Source organism: Leiobunum rupestre, chromosome 7 (assembly GCF_980474605.1).
Source record: "Leiobunum rupestre chromosome 7, qqLeiRupe1.1.hap1, whole genome shotgun sequence".
NCBI classification, from domain to species: Eukaryota; Metazoa; Arthropoda; class Arachnida; order Opiliones; family Sclerosomatidae; genus Leiobunum; species Leiobunum rupestre.
The window spans coordinates 18,675,905-18,690,139 of NC_143390.1; the positions used below are offsets into that span (position 1 = coordinate 18,675,905).

The 14,235-nt window shown below is 35.6% G+C and overlaps 2 protein-coding genes across 6 annotated transcripts; one reads left to right on the forward strand and one right to left on the reverse strand.

Moving 5' to 3' along the window:
- Positions 1-1,755: 1,755 nt before the first annotated feature.
- Positions 1,756-11,743, forward strand: Sec71 (ADP ribosylation factor guanine nucleotide exchange factor Sec71). 4 transcript variants are annotated; one of them, XM_090154186.1, is made up of 31 exons: positions 1,756-2,011; positions 2,785-2,815; positions 2,882-3,032; positions 3,102-3,248; positions 3,309-3,488; positions 3,550-3,639; positions 3,702-3,870; positions 3,931-4,192; positions 4,255-4,489; positions 4,567-4,666; positions 4,724-4,969; positions 5,168-5,369; positions 5,424-5,535; positions 5,601-5,635; positions 5,698-5,868; positions 5,939-6,338; positions 6,412-6,540; positions 6,604-6,762; positions 6,831-6,963; positions 7,292-7,391; positions 7,454-7,816; positions 7,878-8,211; positions 8,270-8,400; positions 8,455-8,584; positions 8,758-8,787; positions 9,047-9,321; positions 9,390-9,666; positions 9,734-9,920; positions 10,010-10,148; positions 10,802-10,919; positions 10,980-11,743. In XM_090154186.1, exons 1-31 carry the CDS (start codon positions 1,888-1,890, stop codon positions 11,124-11,126), a joined length of 5,307 nt encoding a protein of 1,768 aa, XP_090010312.1. In that variant the 5' UTR covers positions 1,756-1,887; the 3' UTR covers positions 11,127-11,743. The 4 variants fall into 4 exon arrangements, with proteins under 4 accessions (XP_090010312.1, XP_090010313.1, XP_090010314.1 ...); XM_090154187.1 differs by having other exon boundaries at positions 6,831-6,957; XM_090154188.1 differs by lacking the exon at positions 8,758-8,787.
- Positions 11,737-14,026, reverse strand: LOC149934983 (tRNA selenocysteine 1-associated protein 1-like). Of its 2 annotated transcripts, XM_090154190.1 has the most exons (10): positions 13,803-14,026; positions 13,568-13,665; positions 13,406-13,505; positions 13,292-13,344; positions 13,080-13,183; positions 12,857-13,004; positions 12,476-12,743; positions 12,049-12,127; positions 11,928-11,986; positions 11,737-11,867 (listed from the first exon to the last, which is right to left on the reverse strand). In XM_090154190.1, exons 1-10 carry the CDS (start codon positions 13,842-13,844, stop codon positions 11,787-11,789), a joined length of 1,032 nt encoding a protein of 343 aa, XP_090010316.1. In that variant the 5' UTR covers positions 13,845-14,026; the 3' UTR covers positions 11,737-11,786. The 2 variants fall into 2 exon arrangements, with proteins under 2 accessions (XP_090010316.1, XP_090010317.1); XM_090154191.1 differs by lacking the exon at positions 12,049-12,127 and having other exon boundaries at positions 13,803-14,025.
- Between the last annotated feature and the right edge of the window lie 209 nt (positions 14,027-14,235).

Genomic DNA, 14,235 nt, shown 5'->3' on the forward strand with positions numbered 1-14,235 from the left:
TCTGTGGTCGAGAAAACTTATTAGCTCGGTTTCTTGGAGTCTTTATACTCAGTCAGGGCAGCAGTAGGTAACATAGTCAAAGCTGGGAGAAGGAATGCGGCAAGCTTCCGGCCTTTCCGCCGTTCTGCGAGGCGAGGCGGTCTCTCGGTCTCTTCAAATTTTAAGGGACGAGCGTATTTGTTTCTGTTCGTCATGAAGGGTAGCAAATCTGCCATTGGGTACAGGGGGTTTACACGGGTACTAGGGGTTTACACGGGTACTAGGGGTTTACACGGGTACTAGGGGTTTACACGGGTACAGGGGGTACGAGAGAGAAAGGCGAGTTTTTTGTTATTTTTGCGGGGAAAAAGGGTACCCCGGTAATTCTGGCATGGGGAAAAGGGGGAGGGGTACCTTACTGGGGAATTTGGGACGAGAGAGAAAGGCGAGTTTTTGTTATTTTGGCGGGGAAAAGGGTATCCCCGGTAATTCTGGCATGGGGAAAAGGGGGAGGGGTGCCTTACTGGGGGTTTTGTGACGAGAGAGAAAGGCCAGTTTTTAAGTTATTTTTGCGAGGGCAAAAGGATACAGGGTACCACGGTAATTCTGGTATGGGAAAAAGGGGCAGGGGGGCTTACTGGGGTGGAGTGCCTCGAAACACACAACTAGCAGAGGGCCCACCCGTAGGGTGGGCTTCTCGACTAGTTTAAATATACGAGGTAAAACTCCTAATCAATGTAGGGGTTTCCAAGAGGAATTACATTTTGGGGGTACGACATAAAGCACCATTTTTGGGTGGTAGTTTTGAAATATATGATGTGGCCGATGTGAACTAGTTAATCAAAAGATTTATGTCAAATGATTTAATTTCCAAGGCTGGCCGCTAGTAAGTTTTTTCTGAAATTTACTATTTGCGCCATCTCTCGATTGAAAGAAACTAAAACGAAGCGTTCTTTATAATATTTTGTATTTAATATATAAAATCTTGTGCATATTTTTCGTAAATAGTTCACATCGGCCACATCATATTTCAAAACTACCGCCCAAAAAGGGTGCTTTAAGTCGTACCCCAAAATGCAATTCCTCTTGGAAACCCCTACATTGATTAGGAGTTTTACCTCTGCCGTAGAATTGTCAGAAGTTGGGGCAAGGAGGATAGGAAGGGAGGCGAAGTAGGAGGGAGGAACGCGCCAGTATTCTTGTAAGAAGTTTAGCGCGCGCTCGGCGGGAAAATTTCGGAAAAATGGCGGCAAGATTGCGGCCGCTACGCTACGTGTTGTCGCCATTTTTCCGAAATTTTCCCGCCGAGCGCGCGCTAAACTTCTTACAAGGATGCTGGCGCGTTCATCCCTCCTACTTCGCCTCCCTTCCTATACTCCTTGGTTGGGGTTATGAGTAGAGTCAGAGAACCATAACTCCGACCAAGTCTTCAACTCCACAATTTCGGTGGCATATGTAGTTGGAGAAATGAGCAGTTGGAGAAATGAACAGTTGGAGAAATGAACCCCACCCTTTATTTGGGTGGTTGATTGGTTGAGTGCTAGGAATCCTAGGATGAAGAGGCTACTATTTTAGCTGTGCCATCTTGTTTTTATTAATATACAGGAATAATACGGTACAAACAGAAAATTGTTCCGGTTTTGACAAAATTATTCATACTCGATTCATACCGACCGCCAAAAATTTTAATTTCCCGGTTCATTAAGGGGGCGGTAGTATCGTAACACCGGTCCTATAATCCCCTGACGTCACACGTGTTAAATTAAACATGGCTGATATACCGCAAAGGCGAGCGACGTGTTTCTTTTCCAATTTTTAATTTTAATTTTAATTTGTTAGTGAAACGACTTCACTTTCGTAAAGCGGAGGATATCCGGTTATGAATGCGTAATTATACAGTTTATAATAATGCGAGAGAGTGTAAACACCGGTGAAATGTTTATTTCTCGTGCTCTTGAGAAAATCCTCAATGACCGCGATATTAAACGATCACATCATTCCCAGCTTAGGAGATCATGCGAAGTTGCTTTGGGTATGGAATTTTTCATTTTTTTATCAATGTAAATAGAGTTCCGTTTATATTTTTAAACTGCAATAGCTATGGTCTCCTAATTTCAAGTAATTATTGATGATACAAAAACATATTGAATCACCCCTGTCAATTGGGGGGTTAAGTATTTACAAAGTTAATAAGAACCACCTATGGACTGCATTGCAAAGAGTGATAATATACCTGAATAGGTAGAATAGTCCAATAGGTCTTCTAGCAAACCTATTGGTAAGAGTTATTTGTAAGTATTTTAATTTCTTCAAATTTGTTTAGGGCTTAGCTTTTTTGTCCCTTTTCATTATGGACTATTCTACCTTGGATTAAGAATATGTAACATATTCGTAATCCAAGATTCTACCTATTCACGTATTTTATCACTTTAAATATTTGGTTTCCAATGGTGTTATAAATTTTAAATTAAGATTTATTTTGTTATGTCCATTGATTGTAGCAGGAACCATTTTAGCCTAATAGCTTATTGGTAATTTACATGTACATTTTTGTTAATCATGAGCAACGTGTTTTGCTAAAAATTTGCTTCATCATGGATTTACCTTCTGTCTTTAAAACAATTATTGAACAGTCAAGAGATTTTACGAATAAGATATCTGCACTCATTATACTAGAGATAATAAAGATGCATTTACTTACGCCTTGTAAATAATATTTACGATTCCAACCAACTTTTAAACGAGAACTTTGATAATAACTAGAGTAGGTGTAAACATTTGTACAATTTTTATTGAATTCTCTAGAGGAAATCAGAAAAACAAGCAAGAAAAATGCGTATGGTTTTAATTCTATGATTCATTATTTAAGTATTTTCAGTATTGGTAAATAGTTATCTTTTAGTGCTGAAGAAGAAGATAGTACTTCTGCGGCATTACCCTTACCCAAAGCTAAAGCTGGAAACTTAGAAGCTGAAAGATATTTTCTTCCTTTTGAGTTAGCCTGTCAATCTCGAACACCACGTATTGTTACAACAGCGTTGGATTGCACTCAAGTAATAATTTTTTATTATTATAATTCTTTGAGCGTTAGGTTGTTCTTATTGTGGTTCGTTATGTTATAGAAACTTATAGCATATGGGCATTTAACGGGCAACATTCCAGACCCTACCAACACAAATCGGCAACTTATTGACCACATTGTTGAGACTATATGCGGGTGTTTCCATGGCCCAACAACAGATGAAGGAGTTCAGCTTCAAATAATTAAAGTACTTGTAGCCTAAGAAATAGTGAGTTTAAAAAAATGTCTTGAATATTTTTATTTTTAGGCTCTGCTCACTGTAGTCACTTCTCAAGTCTGCGAGGTCCATGAAGGAAGTATATTACAGGCCGTCCGTACCTGTTACAATATTTATTTAGCCAGCCGTAATCTTATTAACCAAACTACTGCTAATGCTAGTTTAACTCAAATGTTGAATGTTATCTTCAGTCGAATGGAAGCTCAAGCTGTAAGTTTCTAGTGCGTTAAAATTTTAATGGATGTGTATGTTAAATATTTTTTTTATGCAGGATGGAGAACCTCAGATGGAGATGAATGGTCCCATAAAAGATAGTTTACCGAGTAGAAGTTCTCTACCTGACTCTGGGAATCAAACTTCAGTTAGTTAAATAATGCGATTAAAAATTTAATATTAAATTACAATTGCAATTCTTCCCTGTAGTCTGATTCTGAAAGTTTAGATACACGCTGTGATAATGTGGACTATTCCCATCACCAGAATAGGAGTTCGGTAACTTTTAACAGGGAAGGATGTGAAAGACTACCACATTCTTCGGAGGATATTGTCGTAGCTTCAGTCTTACAGGAAATAGTAGATAGAGTTGTTAGTGGTAAGAATTTTTTTATTTTTAGTTAAATTTACATTTCAGATTCATTCCAATTTATTACAGATCACTCGGAAAGAAGCTCCTTAGGAGAACACCCCCAATCTCCGAGTCCCAGTTTGGGGAAAGGAAAAAGCACAGAACCTTCCCACGATGATTTTTCTTCATCATCACTAACTAGAATTCCTTCTCAAGAAAGCCTAGAAAAAGATGGGGAACCAATTCACGCTAGATTTTCTCATATTCTCCAAAAAGATGCTTTTCTCGTTTTCCGTTCCCTTTGTAAACTCAGTATGAAACCGCTTCCTGATGGACATCCTGATCCAAAGTAAATGATAAGTTACTGATATTAAATTATCACCTAGGGCTTATATTAAATATTTTTATTAGATCTCATGAGTTACGTTCGAAGATTCTATCACTGCAATTGCTTCTTTCCATCTTACAAAATGCTGGACCAGTTTTTCATTCAAACGAAATGTTTATAAATGCCATAAAGCAGTACCTTTGCGTTGCTCTATCGAAAAATGGTGTTTCTTCAGTTCCTGAAGTCTTTGAGCTTTCTTTACACATATTCTTGGCCTTGCTGCAAAATTTTAAAACTCACTTAAAAATGCAAATTGAAGTAAATAAAAAAACCTGTGTCTTAATTACTTGTAAAAGTTCTTGATAAATTTATTTAATTTCAATAATCCTTTACAGGTATTTTTTAAAGAAATATTTTTATCCATATTGGAAACAACAAGCAGTAGTTTTGAACACAAGTGGATGGTTATACAGGCATTAACGCGAATTTGTGCGGGTAAGAGAAGAAAAATATTATTAAGACAATTTAAACTTTAACTTTGTTTTATTCTAGATGCTCAAAGTGTAGTTGATATATATGTTAATTATGATTGTGATTTGGCCGCTGCAAATATATTTGAAAGATTGGTCAATGACTTATCCAAAATAGCTCAGGGAAGACAAGTAATGGATTTAGGAGCAACTGCTAATCAAAAATCCATGAGAATTAAGGGCTTAGAATGTTTGGTTTCCATTTTGAAATGCATGGTCGAATGGAGCAAGGACCTCTACGTAAATCCTAATCAGCAAGCCAACTTAGGTAATTTATTTGTGAATAAAGTTAAATGAGGGGGGGGGGAGTGCGCAATAAGGTCTTTTCATCTTGATGAGCCTAAAAATTACATAGCAAAGAAATTTAAAAAAATACAAATTTAAAAGTGCCTCATATTAAAATTGTGCCTAGGAACACAAAATAATCAGCCACTCTAATTTGCATACAATGTTTATTTAATGTTAGGTTCTGAGCATCATCGTGAACTTATTGAGGACAGTGAATCCAGTAAATCAGCCGCATCATCTACTTCGGCTGTTGGGAGTTATGGAAGTTCAAATTCGTTGAATTCCGCTGGAAGTAGTAGTCATTTGGCTGGTGTTGATAATCCCGAACAGTTTGAAGTCTTAAAGCAACAGAAAGACATCATGGAGCATGGAATTGAGCTGTAAATTAATCAAATTATTTTAAATATCTTGTTTAACTCCCAATTTATTAATAGTTTTAACCGAAAACCACGGAGAGGTTTGGCATTTTTACAACAAGCAAATTTACTAACTAATACTCCGTGGGACATTGCTGAATTTTTCCATATGGATGAGAGATTGGACAAAGTAATGAAAGTTTATATATGAGATATTTGTAAATATTAAAATAAATATTTTTTTTAATTACACAGAATCAAATTGGTGATTTTCTTGGAGAAAATGAAAAGTAATAAAGTTTTGGGTACATTTTTTTTAATATTTTCTACAATTGTTTAATATTTTTACCAGGTTAAACAAAGAAGTCATGTACGCTTATGTAGATCAGATGAATTTTGCTGGAAAAGACTTTGTGTCTGCTCTTCGGATGTTGTTGGAAGGTTTCAGGCTTCCGGGTGAAGCCCAGAAAATTGACAGACTTATGGAAAAATTCGCATCTAGATATTGTGAAACGAACCCAAAGTAGGGTGAATTAATTTTTGTTTAATATTTTTAGGAGTTGAAAATAAAACAATTTTATATTAAACTGTAGCAACAGCGTTTTTGCCAGCGCTGACACTGCTTACGTCTTAGCTTATTCGATTATTATGTTGACAACTGACCTTCACAGCGCACAAGTGAAGAGTAAAATGACCAAAGAGCAATATATTCGAATGAACCGAGGTATCAACGACAGCAAAGACTTACCTGAAGAATATCTCTCCAGTGTTTATGATGAAATTGCTGGAAATGAAATTAAAATGAAAATGACCACTGGCAGCAAGATGGCTGGTAAACCAAGTGTATCTAGTGAAAAGCAGCGGAGACTTCTTTATAATCTGGAAATGGAACAAATGGCTTCTACAGCAAAGGTTCTTATGGAAAGTGTAAGCCACGTTAAAGCTCCCTTCACTTCTGCCAAACACTTGCAACATGTCAGGCCCATGTTCAAGGTTTGTAGGATTTTTGTAATTTTAAAAACTTTCTTTCGACATTGGATGATCTAAAATTTTAATATTACCTTAGATGGCTTGGACTCCATTTTTAGCAGCATTCAGTGTTGGCTTGCAAGACTGTGATGATCCCGAAGTGGCAACTTTATGTTTGGATGGAATTCGATGTGCAATCCGTATTGCGTGCATTTTCCATATGACTGTAATTATCAAACTTAAAACATTTTGTTTGTACAAAAACTTAAGACTTTATGGTTTGTTGTAGTTGGAGAGAGATGCTTATGTTCAAGCTTTGGCAAGGTTTACTTTATTAACTGCAAACTCTCCCATAACGGAAATGAAAGCCAAGAACATTGATACTATCAAGACCCTCATTACCGTTGCCCACACGGATGGAAACTATCTTGGAAGGTCATGGCTAGAGGTGAAGGAATTAAATTATTTTAAAGTGAAATAGGGGAATTTTGCTTGATAATTTTTCTTTTACGAAAGATATTACGCTGTATATCACAACTGGAGCTAGCCCAGTTAATAGGAACAGGAGTTAAACCTCGGTACCTAAGCTCTGGACAAGCTAATCATAATGAAGGAGGAGGACTTTTGATTGATCCTGCTGAATGTAAAGGTTAATTTTCTTGTCTGACTGAGTGAGCTAGCTATTTAGCTAAGCAGGCTGTAAAATCTAAGTCAGTTAGTGAGTACAGGAACATTTTGATTACCATTTTGCTCAGATTTTGTGTTGGTTGGTTACACCCAGCAGATAGAACTATTCTTATTTTATTGAAAACCTACCCCATCTTGGAAAATTGTGCTATAACTGGAGAAATTTCTCGACGATTTGGTTTAAATTTGACAGAGTCCAAGAATAAGATAACTCCGAGTCTCACTCAGCTCATTAGTTGTATCACAGATTCAACTAAATCCTTATGACTAAAAACTTCTTTACTCGTCAGTGACAAGAGTTGGGTTGCCGATTGATCAAAAGAAAATTGCGAGTTTGCAAGAGTCAATGGGTGAAACTAGCTCCCAGAGTGTAGTAGTAGCTGTGGACAGGTAATTAGATAAAATAATTATTTGTGTTAAATAAAAGTTAATTTTTGAAATTCATTTACCAGGATTTTTACTGGCTCAACTCGCCTTGATGGTGATGCAATTGTTGACTTTGTTCATGCACTATGTCAAGTTTCTCTAGAGGAATTAGCCAATCCTACCCACCCACGCATGTTTAGTCTCCAGAAAATAGTTGAAATATCCTACTATAATATGGGCCGTATTAGGCTTCAGTGGTCAAGAATATGGCAAGTGCTTGGTGATCATTTCAACAAGGTTGGCTGCAGTCCCAGCGAAGAAGTGGCCTTTTTCGCGGTTGATTCTCTAAGACAACTCTCAATGAAGTTCATTGAAAAGGGAGAGTTTTCCAACTTTAGATTCCAGAAAGATTTCTTGAGACCTTTTGAACACATAGTTAAAAGAAACAGGTAAAGCCCAGTATTTCTTATGTTCTTTTCTGCGTGGCTTAAACTCTGAATTTAAATTTAGATCACCTACGATAAGAGATATGGTTGTTCGTTGTGTTGCCCAGATGGTCAACTCTCAATCCGCTAATATTAAGTCTGGCTGGAAGAATATCTTCAGTGTCTTCCATTTGGCTGCATCTGATCACGATGAAAGCATTGTTGAATTGGCTTTTCAAACTACGGGCAAAATTATCACTCAAATTTACGAGAAGCATTTTCATTCTCTGATCGATTCCTTTCAAGATGCAGTCAAGTGCTTATCAGAGTTTGCCTGCAACGCTGCTTTTCCTGATACCAGTATGGAAGCCATTCGTCTTATTAGACAATGTGCCAAATATGTTGCTGAACAGCCTAAAGTATGATTTTTTTAGAAATAAAGCAATATCTATGTTTATGTAAATTCCATCATTTCAGTTATTCCGAGACCACAATATTGAAGATCAAAGTGTATCTGAAGATGATAGGGTTTGGGTCCGTGGCTGGTTTCCTATTCTTTTTGAACTTTCTTGTATCGTGAGTCGATGCAAACTGGATGTAAGAACAAGGTAAGATCTTTTTTATTTCGTCTTAGAGGGTTGAATAAATCATAATTTTTCTAGAGCTTTGACCGTAATGTTTGAAGTCATAAAAACTTATGGAAATCAGTTCCAACAAAATTGGTGGACTGATCTCTTTCAAATCATCTTCAGAATATTTGACAATATGAAACTTCCTGAGCAGCAATTGGAGGTGAGAATTCATTTTTTCTAATTGCAACATTATTGCAAATGGGGTTGGCTTTTACGTAAAATATTTTTTAATTAAATTTTTTCAAGATTATGCTTTTAGTCACTATAGTATTAGTACTATCATGCACTTTTTTGTTTATTATTTTGCCAAAAATCGTTTATTTTGGTGTACAGGGAGTTGATTTACAGGAACAACTGACTGAGGTCAGTGTATATTGCCCGTATTTTTATAGGGTGTTTTTGGTGTTTGTAGTATTAATTTTTACTACGAAAGTGTTAATCAATGACCTATGAAAGTAATAAGGAATAAAGAATTTGAATTGTCTCAAATACATATATTTGCACGAAGTTTATATGGCTGCACGAAACATTTATAGTGAATAGTTCTATAGTTTTGTGGTGGAAAAATTTTATTTTAAAAGTAAATAGATTTCTTATTAAAGAGATTCTTTTTTTGAAATAGAAAGCTGAATGGATGACCACAACGTGCAACCATACTCTATATGCAATTGTTGATGTATTTACTCAATATTACGATGTATTGGGTAATTTATTATTAGACGAGCTTTATGTCCAACTACAGTGGTGTGTTCAGCAAGATAATGAACAACTAGCCAGGTCAGGTACAAATTGTCTTGAAAATTTTGTCATATCCAATGGCGTGAAATTCAACAATGAAACTTGGACAAAAACATGCAACTGTATGCTTAGTATTTTTGAAAGCACAGTTCCGGAACTGTAAGCATAATTTACTTCATTTTTTTTTCTATTCTTGTCTGAAATAACCACTTCAAATTATGTTTCAGATTACTAGGCTGGAAACCCTCTACGAAAGAACAAAAGCCTAATATCATAAAACCACCGCCACCAACCAATGATGAGGCTATCAAGAACACGGAAATTATGATGAATTCAACTAAAGAATTTGAAGATAATCAGAATGAATCGCAAGATGAAAAGCTCTTTGCTTCATTAAAGATTAAATGCATAGTGCAATTGGAACTTATTCAAACTATCGACAACATCATATTCTTTCCAGCTACTAGTAAAAAAGAAGATGCAGAAAATTTAGCTTCTGCTCAGGTAAGTTGCAGCTTTGAGCATATGATTTAAAATAAAAGAGAGCTATAGCATTTATCTCTTTGGTAAGGCTGATATTCATCATAGTTCTGATAATGGTCGGTTGCACGACAGTCAACAGCAAGAAGAGCAAGGAATGTATCCCTATCTAAGTTCCGAGCAATTGTTGCAGTTGGTGGATTGCCTTCTGAAATCCCATAGATTTTCAACTGCCTTCAATTCGAGCCACGAGCAACGAAACATGCTATGGAAAGCTGGTAATTATGTCCCCTTTCAGTAAAAATAAATTTAAAGCCGTGGTAGAGGGATACATGTAATCACGGTTATTAAATATCTTTTTTTTTAGGGTTTCATGGGAATGTCAAACCTAATTTATTAACCCAAGAAGCTCAAAGCTTAGCGTGTAGCCTTAGAGTCTTGTATCGAATGTACTCTGATGAATCTAGGCAGGATGCGTGGGGTGCAGTGCAGAAAAAATTAATAAGGTAAATATTACCATCTTTCCTTTATTTTATAGATTATTATAAATATTAGTGTTGTCCACTATCTTTATTTGACCAATTCCAACACCAATTTTGAGGCTTAACTGATACCGGTACTATGTTGCCTTTTTACGGTTATAGTAAACAAAACCCAAAAAATTATACTTCCCCTCTGCTGTATTATGTGCCACCAACGCTATTTTTCTACTCCATGTCAGTTAGATTTTGGTTGATAAACTTCATGAAGATTTCCAAGATATTTATTAGAAATTCCATTATAGAGTAATATGGGCGTGACATATGTCAACGTCACCCATGCTTTTTCCTATAGATAAAAAACTGCCCTCAAAACGGCAGCCAAAGCTACAAAGCGATATTACTCTATTTATATAAAAAAAATGGTAAAATTAGCAAATTTTGGATTGTATTTGACTTAATACAGTTTCTTCATTATTTGTACTATGATTTTGGAAATTTTTGGGTGTGCTATAAATTGCTTAATTGAATTTAGCTTTTTAAACAATTTTAAGATTGCAGTAACTGATAAGAAAATTAAAATAGATATCAATAGTTTTAGTAATCTCATATCTGTTTTTGCTGATGACTATTAGATATTATTTATGTCGCCAATGATTTTATTGACTTCATTTTCTAAGTGTTTGCCGAGATGCCTTGGAATATTATCTCAGTTTAACAGCTGAAAATCACCGTGAATCTTGGTCTAATTTGTTGCTGCTGTTTTTAACTCGCATTCATAAACTTGACGATGATAGGGTAATTAAAAAGGTTAACAAGGAATTAAAATTATTTATAATAATCCTTTTTTCATTAAAGTTTCGAGCACATGCGTGTGTATATTATCCATTCTTGTGCGAGATGATTTGCCTGGATCTAAAACCAGAATTACGAGTTGTCTTAAGACGTTTCTTCCAACGTATTGGGCCAGCCTTCAACATAACTCAAACTCAATCAATCAAATAGGTGTGTAGTATTTTTAGTAATATTAGAGGAACCGATACTATATGAACTGAGAAAGAAAAGTATTTTCCCCAATGCTGATGGGAAGGGGTCTAGTTAAATTGGCTGGTCAGATCGTCATGTCCGATTCTTTTTTCATTTTGTAATCTATATCCATCCCTAGTCACGAAATCAAATCCTTATCTTTTTAAAGATAAGTTTGGGATATATTAAAAGTTACGATCTGCGCTAAAAAGTCCGTCTAATGTACAGAAATAATGTAATATATTATATGTATAATACAAAAAGGATGCGTTTCAAATTATTAATACTGTTTATCGTGAAAATCTTAATTGACTGAAAATCCGAGAATGGATCGTGCCATCTACACACCACGCGTTAACACTTCTCACATTCCATAACTCAGATTTCGATAGAGAAATTGGTGCTATAGTACTGCAATATCTATGCACGATTAAAGGTATAAACTGTTTTAGTCCTATTGAAGCATTAAGTTAAAAGATTTGTCGCGTATTGCAAATAACGTTGAATTATACAAAAGTGGGTTTAAAACTATCAGTTTCTAGTGTTGTAGCAGGGGTGTAAAAAATACTATCAAGTTACAATAAAAAAATATAGGAAACAAAAGTTTATTTTTTCAAAAATTTTTACAATTTGGTCAGTTCAATATTTGACTGTTACCATGGGGGGGTTTAATCCATCAACAGGTAACCATCTCGAAGTATCCAGTGCTACATAAGCATCCTAAAAGACATATAATGTTAATAATTAATAATTTAAATGCAAAATGATGAAAGTATTTACTTCATTTCGTGCCATAGCATCTGCATTTAACTGTTCTATATCTAAAGGAGCATCATGCTCTAAAAGATAGATCATCATAAAAAAAAAAACATCGATTAATGGGTATTTGTACAAATATTACCTTCCAAAACATTATCCTGTACAACTTTTGTTTCAACCACTGGCATTTCAGGAATTTCGTAATTGCTTGTATCATAATACTGTTTAGGAGTAATTACATACCACAAGTTTTTAATATCTCTTACAAGAGAAGTATCCATCTAAAACACTAAATTGCAACATGTTCCTCTGCAGGCTTTTTTATCTATATTAAAGAGCATGGGTGACATACTAGGATTTCACAGTACCATTACTCTATTACCCAAGTCTAATGATGTAAAATGTAAATATTAAACTCAGTAGGAAATTTACTTATTTTGTAAAATCAGCCTGCATAGATTCATACTTCCAGCAAATAACATAAGCAGGTATTTAGGAAGGTGGATACTTCTCTTTTAAGATATATTATTTACTTTTGATATTTCAATTAGTAGGATAAGCCAATTTACCGATTGCATTTGTTGAGCATAATCATAATATGTTGATGGGTCGTAACTGTAACCGTAATACTGCTGCTGTTGTTGTTGTTGCTGCTGCTGCTGTTGTTGATAATATGCCTGGTAATAGCTAGAATAATCATAGCCGTACTGTTGGTAATATTGTTGAGCTGTTTGTTGAACGGCGGCTGCGGATGTGGCAGAACCACCAGATGTAACTGAACTAATGACTGTGTTGGTCACAGTTTCAGGCAGAGTAGTGGTGGTGGTAGTCAAACGACTGCAAGGGAGGAGATAGTATCAATGATAATAGGAATAATTAGGCTGCAGCTCCCTTCCCCAATATTCCTCTCTTTACAAAAAAAAGGCTATTTGGTAATAGCGGAATAAGACCTTTTGGGTGTAGCAATGCTGACGCGAACGGGCTTGTTCCCCACAAAAACCGTATTCTGGACCTCTATCAGCGAGGAATTGTATTCAGACTCACTGAAGAACCTGACAAACCCGTAGCCTTTACTAACACCATTTTGATCCAAAACGACTGAAAAAGTACGGACAGTGGCTTTTAGAAAAAAAAACCCATCAAAGAAAGGGATGCACTACTGGTTCGAATTACCTTTGGCTGCTTTTACTGATGGGTAACGAGTAGAAAAAGCAACGAACAAAGCTAAATCATCTACATCTTCTGATAAATCTCCAACAAATAAAGACCATTCTCGTCTAAATGTTAGAAATTTATCATTTTTTGAGGGGATTTAATAACTGATAAAATATGTATGACAATCTGTGTTATACTGGACAACACTGAAACAATATTAGATGGCTTACATCCCAGGAACTTCTTTTCCATAGGTAGCGTGATTTAGTTTGAATCGTTTTGGCTATAATGGAAATAGAATTTAGGTATTTAAGTTTCCATAACAATTTAATAATCATCGTTACTGGGGAGGCATTGGGTATGACTTTTCCATTACAACGATGTAAAACGCGTAATGATGTAGATTCATCACCAAAATCCAAGAAACCATAACCCATCATTCCACTGAAAAATATATTCTTTCTATTAGTTTCCAGTCAATGATAATAAAATGTTAAAAATATTACCCCGTGAATCGGTTCCTAATCACTTTCGCAGTTAATAAATTTTCTCCCATTAAAGTAAACGAATGTTTCAGAAAAGTTTCATCCATATATGGTTCCAACTATTAAAAGTACATTAAAAAATTGTCAGGCTTGTAAGCATTTTTTTAAGGAAAGGATAGGAAATGAGAAACCCTTTTTCTATTTGGCTCTCTTCAAGAAGACGCCCTGTTATATTTAGCAAAGGCTTGTCACTTACATCGCCAATCCATAGAGTGCTGAGTTTATTTGTGGTAGCCATTTTACAAGGAATTACCCTCTACTTTATTTTTGGACTTTAATTTTATTAAGTTTCTAATTGCAATTATCTGACGAAAGATTTCTTTGACAGCGATATACTAGTAGCACTATTTGACCAAAATCGATCACCACTTGCCTCCGCTTAGTCCGCTAAAGAAAATTTCTTTGTTTACTTTTTCCGCCTGGTCACCCTGGTGGTGACCCTTGAAAGTTGAAAATGAAATTGCGGTTCAATCGGGTCGGCCTCATATCTCCGAATTCCCATATCTCCGAAAGACCGTTTCTCCGAATTCCCATTTCTCCGAAATCCCTACTCTCGGACTAGTAGTATTTTTGGGATGATAAATATTTAAAAACCTACTGCGATCCCTACTCTCGGACTATATTTTTGG